Source organism: Orycteropus afer, unplaced genomic scaffold (assembly GCF_000298275.1).
Source record: "Orycteropus afer afer isolate SDZICR_OR568_19922 unplaced genomic scaffold, OryAfe1.0 scaffold00089, whole genome shotgun sequence".
Taxonomy (NCBI): domain Eukaryota; kingdom Metazoa; phylum Chordata; class Mammalia; order Tubulidentata; family Orycteropodidae; genus Orycteropus; species Orycteropus afer.
In genome coordinates this window covers 6124158-6131774 of record NW_006921676.1, presented here as the reverse complement: position 1 = coordinate 6131774, position 7617 = coordinate 6124158, and the positions used below count along the sequence as shown (strand labels likewise).

The following is a 7617-nucleotide window of genomic DNA, read 5'->3' as shown; positions in this document are numbered from 1 at the left end:
AGTTCACTAATGCCTAGGATATCAATCTTTATGCATTCCATTTCATTTTTGACAACTTCCAATTTTCCTAGATTCATACTTCATACATTCCATGTTCTGATTATCAATGGATATTTGCAGCTGTTTCATCTCATATTGAGTTGTGCCACTTCAGCAAATGGAGGCCCTGAAAGCTCTACTTTATCTGTATCATTAAGGTAGGCTCTATTCTGATGAGGCAGCTCTTTCTCAGTCATATTTGGAGTGTCTTCCAACCGGAGGGGCTCATCTTCCAGCACTGTATTGGACAATGTTTCAGGGCTATTCATAAAATTTTCCAGTAATATATCAGACAGTGTTTCACTACTATTCATAAGGTTTTCACTGGCCAATTCTTTGAGAAGTGTATAGCCTCTTCCTTCTTCAAAGTCTGTGTCAGTCTGGAAGTTCCACCAAAACTGGTCCATCATGGGCAGCCCTGCTGGCACAGCCTCCAGCCTCACAGCAACAATCAAGCCACCATGGTACAACAAACCAAAAGACAAGTTTGTCTCCCTTAGCTGTTCCAACCACTCCACTCACTTCCTGGGTTTCCTCCTATCTGTTCCTGCTGGCCCTGTCTGCTACCACTCCCTGCTGCCTTGGGGGCTGTCCTGTGCCCTCCTTACCTGTTCTGGCCACCAGCCCTGTCTGCTGCTGCTCCCTGCCACCACATCATAAAATGCTCATCATAATATAAAATAATGGAGTCCCTAGGTAGTGTCAACAGTTAACATTCTTGGCTGTTAACCAAAACATTGACAATTTGAGTCCACCCAGAGACAGCTCAGCTTTGATGCACTTAAGAATTTAATTTTCAAAAGGTCCCAGTCATCTAGTTTCTCTTCTGTTGTTTGTGCATTTTGGGTTATGCTTGATAGCCCATTTATGGCATAAACTGGAGCCCCTAAGTTTGCCCCTATTTTATGTTTGATGAACTTTATAGTTTTGGGTTTTACATTTAGGTCTTCTGATTATTTTCTGAGGATAAATTCCTGGAAGTGAAATTACCAGGTCAAAAGATACACCCAGTTTAAATCATAATTTAATAAACATATCGCCATACATTGTTATTATTAGCTGCCATGCAGTCATCCCCACACTCATGGCAATCCAAGGACAACAAAACATAATGCTACCCAGACACTGTGGCAACATTACCATGATCTGTTAGGATCAGACTGTTGTGATCCATAGAGTTTTCAGTGGCTGATTTTCAGTAGTAGATTGGTAGGCCTTTCTTTGCAAAAGTTGTACCATCTTGCATCTCACTAGCCATACACAAGAAATTGTACCTCAATTTAGGATTTGGTCAGGACTGTAGGATGTTTTTTGGTTACTTCATGCCACACTAACAGAAATACCACAGGTGAAATGGCTTTAACAAACAGGAGTTTATTCTCTTACAGTTTGGGAGGCCAAAAGTCCAAGTTCAAAGTGCCAGGCTCCAGGGGCTGGGTGAAAGCTCCTCAACCTTGGGCTTCAGCTCTGCCTCTTGCTCCTGGCCCACTGAAGCTGGAGATCTTCTTCACTCAGACAGCTGCTGGCTGCTGAGGCTGACAAACCCAAGGTCAATAAGTAACAAGGCACAGTCCCGATATTACCAAACCACGTGGCAGGCCATTGAATCAAGTCCATTAAGAGTCCCAAGATCAGCAGACAACATGGCAGGCTGCTGAACAATGACTAGGCTACATGCAGGGTCCAAGTGTGCCACCAGCTATAAACTATTCCCAAAGCTTCTCCTTTTCTATGGGAAGCAGACCACATCTCTAAAGCCCCTACTCACCTGCTCATGACAGATCCCATCATGGAATTGATTGCCAGTCTCATCATGGGGAATAACTACCACCAGCTGCCCAGCCACTCAACCAGGCCCAACCAAGTTGACATATAACCTTAACTACCACAGATGTGTCCTTTGCCTCCAGCCTGAAGGCTGCAAGGGCAGAGAAGGTGCTGAGGGAATCAGTCCCCAGAACCTTCTAAATGACCTAAGTGAGGGAGGAAGAGCCTGCCATAACACAAGGAAGGCAAGAGTCCTTTTGGATTCCCATTGCTGAATAGGAAAATATGCATGTGAATGATTTCCACGCCATTTTCTTGTGGCAGGTCACTGAGCATTTCATGAGATTTCCATTTTTAGTTTTCATAAACCAGGAGGAGGCCAACAGCATCTTACATAGGCAAAGACGAGCCAATTCATTTTTGGAAGAACTGAGGTCGGGGTCACTGGAGAGAGAGTGCAAGGAGGAACAGTGCTCATTTGAAGAAGCCAGGGAGATCTTCAAGAGCACTGAGAGAACTGTAAGTACCTCATCAAAGAAAGTACCTTCTGCTCTTCTTTGAGTGGTGTCAGTGTATTGTCTGAGACAGTGGAAAGGGGGCTGGGCTACATGATAGTTTAGGAATCCTCCTATCTCTTCGAGTCTGTGTTTCTCTATTGTCATGGCTGTGAGTGTTCCTCACTCAGGTGAAAACATAGACAGCTCCAGTGTACACAACCTCTTCCTGTCTGGACCACTTTTCCTCCCAAAAGATGGCTTCATACTCCTCAGTCAGAGCTCCAGTGACTTCATTCTCCTCAGTCAGAGCTCCTACAGTGATTTATACCTCTCACTTTGTTCAGGGAACCCTCCACTGCACACACTCTCTCCCATTCTCTATCACACCATGCATCAGAATTTTGCACCAGAAAACATAATTTGAAAAGCACACTTGATGTATACCTTACCTTTCAAAGAAAGGTCCCCCAAATAGCCCAGAAGATTCCAGGGGTGTCAATGCAACATGAAAGTACTCCTGACAGAACTGATCATGAGAAATGGGCCTTGGGAGAGACTCTTTTTGCCTCACCTACCTGGGTGCCTGCCTCCTTAGGGAAATTTTTTTTTTTTTTTGAAACAACAGTGAGGGGACCCATTGTTTCCTCCATCTGTACTTTGGCAGCATGTTTAGTTGTTGTTGTTATTGTTGTTATTTGCCATCGAGTTGGCCCCGACTCCTAGCGACCCCTCCTTGGGTTTCCGAGGCAGTTATCACTACGGAAGTAGGATTGCCCAACCTTCCTTCCGAGGAGTGGCTGGTGGGTTTGAACCGCCAGCCTCCTGGTTAGCAGTCAAGTGCCTTAGGCACTATGCTACCAAAGAGCTGTCCTTATCTTTTACTTCATTTTCTGTAAGATGAATTTTTTTTACTAATAGTGTGGCCTCAGGTTATGATGGGATACATAGGCTTTGGGTTCAGGGAGGAATTCTAATGTTCTCTGTTTAGGAAGATGGGTGACAGGATCAGGAGCTCTTGGACCAATCATGCCATGGTCCTCTGTAACTATTGTTTACTGGTGATTCTAGTCCTGTGCCTTTTTTCACCAGCTGCGATCATCCCATCCCTCACAATCACCAAGAAGTGGGGCTATCTGAGGCGGAAGTTAATATTTTTCTCTCAGACAAATTGAGGCTATTCACACCTTGCATTTGTATACCACTGTAATTTCTTAAGACATTGTCAACATTTCTCAACAAACTTTATTCTCACAGCAACCCTGTGAGGTATAACTTCAGTTGGCCAAAAGGCACCTCAAGAATAAATTTTATTTATGGAGTCTTTTGCAGTTATAGGTCACTCAGTGGCGCAAATGGTTTGTGTCTGTCTACTAACCTAAAGGTTAAAGGTGCAAGCCTACATAACAACACTATAGAAGAAAGGCCTAACAATCTGCTTCCATAAAGATTACAGTCTAGAAAACACTATGGGTAGTTCTACTCTGTAACACATGGGGTTGCCATGAGTTGGAGTTGACTTGATAGAAATTGATTTTATTTGATTTTGAAATTTATAAAATGCTTCTATATCCATCACTGCACTTATTTCTCACATCAGACCTTTATGCATGCATAATCACTCCCACTCATCAGAAGAAGACCCAGGGAGCTCATGAGTTTTGTCCACATTTCATAGCTAGTAGGTGGCAGAGTCAGAGCTGACTTGGGTATCCTAATTTGAGTTCGGGACACATGGGCTCCAATGACCTTAAAAGAGTCTGGGATGGAGGAGGAAAAGACTAGGGGAAAAAAATATTTTCCCCTCTAGATGAGCCCACCTCTCATCCTCATAGGAAAATTCTAGGTTCCTGAATCCATCACAAAGGGCCCTAAGTCAGAAGTCACATCCCACCTTACTCCACCTCCACTCATGGCCATGAATTCAGTCTCATCAGTTCATTCTGTTGTTATGCGCCATCAAGTCGGACCTGACTCATAGCAACCCCTCCTTGGGTTTCTGAGGCCGTATCACTACAGAAGTACATTGCTCAACCTTCCTTCTGAGGAGTGGCTGGTGGGTTTGAACCGCTAGCCTCTGGTTAGCAGTCAAGTGCCTTAGCCACTATGCTACCAGAGCTCCTCGTTCATTCTGTGGATGCAATAAATGTTTGCTTCTGGTGAATGTGTGTCTTATATGGTTTTCTCTCTTGTTTCCTCAGAAGCAGTTCTGGATTACTTATAATGGTGCGTAGGCAAATGGTTCATTTTGACCCCACCTGCCTCCCCTCCCCATCCACCCTCTTTGTCTCAGCATACTCACTAATGCCAACTTTTTCTACAGATGCAAATCAATGTGCCTCAAATCCATGTCAGAATGGAGGCTCCTGTATGGACGAGTTCCAGTCTTACATTTGCTTCTGCCTTGATGATTTTGAGGGTCGGAACTGTGAGACAAGTGAGGCCCTGCTTCCCATCCCATAGTTTGCAGAGAGGGGCCCCTGGGAAGCTGATGGGAGACAATCTGGTCAACCGAGCTTCAGGGTGAACATCCTCTGGCTGAGTATGGGGACCAGTCCAGCCTGGGTTCAAAGCTCTGGTGGGACATTGATTTAGGTGACCTTCCAATCTGAGACTCTTCAATCTAGGATTCTAAGATGGTAATTGTCCAATTTTATTACTTCCAATAAATATAAAAATCTTGGGCCCCCAACCCTGGGAAATTCTGATACACGTGGACAGGGCATAGGTGAGAGTAACTACTTACTTCTTATCTCCTACATATCCCATCAGCCAACACAATTTTGGTAAACTTTACCTTCTCTCCTAGATACTATGTTACTTTTTGTGCTTGGTATTACTTTACATTCTCTACTAGGTATTATGGAGATTATTATTAATTTTTTTTTACCTTTAATTATTAAAGTATTACAAAATTTGTAAATCCCCAATATTACCCTCACTTCTGACACCAATTGCAAGTACAGGAATTCCCAAGAACTACCCCCAGGTAGAAAGACTCTTGGTATTCACTGAAAACTATTTATTCATGGTTGCAGTTTATTACAGCAAAATACAGATTAAAATCAGCCAAGGGAAGAGGCATACAAGGAAGAGTGCAGAAGAGTTACAAGCATGAAGCTTCCAGTTATCCTCTCCCAGTAGAGTGGTAGACAGCACTAACTTCTCTCAGCAATGATGTGTGACAGTACACACAGTATATTGTCATTCAGGGAAGATCACCTTGGCCTTGGTGTTCAGAGAGTGGTGGACACCATTAACTTCTCCAAGCAATGATGTGTGAGAATACACATAGTGTATTGCCAATCAGGGAAGATCACCTTGGCCTTGGTGTTCAGAGTTTTTGTTGACACTCAGTCACTTATATGTGTCTGACCTTAAGTCTCCAGCTCCTCCAGTAGTCAAGCTGATATCACTGTGGCCCCAAGCCTACACCGTAAAATCACTTTATTAGCATAGACTATCCAGTGTGGCCCAGAGCCCCCAGAGAAACAAAGATACCCTCCTCAGGCAGGACATTCCAAAGACTTAGATATCACCTCCCAGGAGTTGAGGGCAAAATCTTGACTTCTTCCTGGGCAAAGTTTGTTCTCTACTGCACAAGTATACAATCTGACATTGAACAAGTTTTTCTGGGCCACATCCTTCTTCTGTTCTAAGGTGTGCACTTGGTTGTGACGCAGATGTCATGTTGGGAGAGGAATTAGAATGATAGCACAGCTACTCCTCTCCTTGCTCCAGGTCTGCTACCACAGGTAAAGTCCAGGGAACCAAGAACATGGAATAGCAGTGAGGGGGCAGCACTAGTACACCCAAGAGAAGGAAGAGGTACACCTTTTTGGACATATCATGACTCACAATTGCCCTCAAATTTTACTCAAATATACAAGTAAAATATCATGTGTAACCAAAACACTTCAAGAGTTGTTTAATATATCTTAGAGAAAATAAATATTCATTCTCATTTAGCTTAAGATGGGCTAGATCATGGGATATTTATTGTGCACACATAAAATGAAACCTCCCATGACCACCATAAGTATAACTCTAAAAACCAAACTCACTACCATTGAGTCAATTCTGACTTATAGCAACCCCTCCTTGGGCTTCCAATGAGGTATCTCTATGAAAGTAGCTTGCCCAGTCTTCCTTCCAAGGAGTGGCTGGTGGGTTTGAACCACTAGCTCTCTGGTTAGCAGTCAAATGCCTTAGGCACTACACCAGCAGAGCTCCTACCACAAGTGTGCTGCTAAGAAAAATATCTACTCCTTGGTTGTTAAAGACATGTTTTCATCACATGGCTTGATGTCCAAAGTCTGATCTCAGGTTAGTCTTAAAGAGTTGAGGATATTAAGTCCCTAAAGGTATAGTTGAACATGGAGTATTGAATAAATGTTAACTTAAGGAGTGTTGAAGACCCTGTCTCTCCAGCAGTTCTCACCAATATGTAAGAGAAAAGTTATTTGGCCCTAAAGACCCACCTACTAGGCAAACCCCATGATGGATCGCTTATTATGGAGAATCCTTCTGAGGAACCAGTTATCCCGCCTTTGTTCCTGTGATGATGGCAGGAGGACATGTTCTAGGGCTCTACTATATTAACACTGGGATTAGACCAATGGTTCTTTGCCTTTCTTTTGTTAACTGTCCTGACTCATGGTAACCCCATGAACAATGGAATAACACATGGGCCTGTTCTACACTATCTCCATGTTCAATTGTGGATTGGACCATTGTGATCCATAGGGTTTTCTCTGGCTGATTTTTGGAAATAGATTGCCAGGTCTTTCTTCTTAGTTTATCTTAGTCTGGAAGCTTCCCTGAAATCTGTTCAGCATCATAGCAACACACGAGCTTCCACTGACAGACAGGGCAGTGGCTGCACATCAAATGCATTGGCTGGGAAGCAAACCTGAGCATCTCATGTGGAAGGCAAAAATTCTATCACTGGACCTTCAGTGCTTTTCTAGGGTCTATGAAATATATCCACACACACAGACACACAGATATACAAAATTCAAACATGTTTACAGATACTCACAAAATTTTATAGAGTTCCTAGGGGCTCACAGGCTCCCTGAGACCCATTTAAGGACTTGTCCTTGCTCTGTATATTTTATCCTTTCTCTAACCACTGGAGGCATTCCTTTGCCAGATCTCCATGCAGTTGTCTACTATTGGTATTTCTTCCTAATGATGGAAATTAATATTTTTAGTAAATAATAGCTCTGGTAGCATAGTGGCTAAGACACTTGCCTGCTAACCAGACGGCTGGCGGTTCAAACCCACCAGCCACTCCTCGGAAGGAAGGTTGGGC

The 7617-nt window shown here is 43.4% G+C and overlaps 1 protein-coding gene across 1 annotated transcript in view; it reads left to right on the top strand.

Annotated features, from left to right (window-relative positions):
- Positions 1-7617, top strand: part of F7 (coagulation factor VII) — a 23753-nt gene that overhangs the window by 4218 nt on the left and 11918 nt on the right. Inside the window, exons 2-4 of the mRNA XM_007942411.1 lie at positions 2165-2325; positions 4502-4526; positions 4624-4737. Of these exons, the coding sequence (XP_007940602.1) occupies positions 2165-2325; positions 4502-4526; positions 4624-4737 (300 nt within the window). The remainder of the gene's footprint in view (positions 1-2164; positions 2326-4501; positions 4527-4623; positions 4738-7617) is intronic.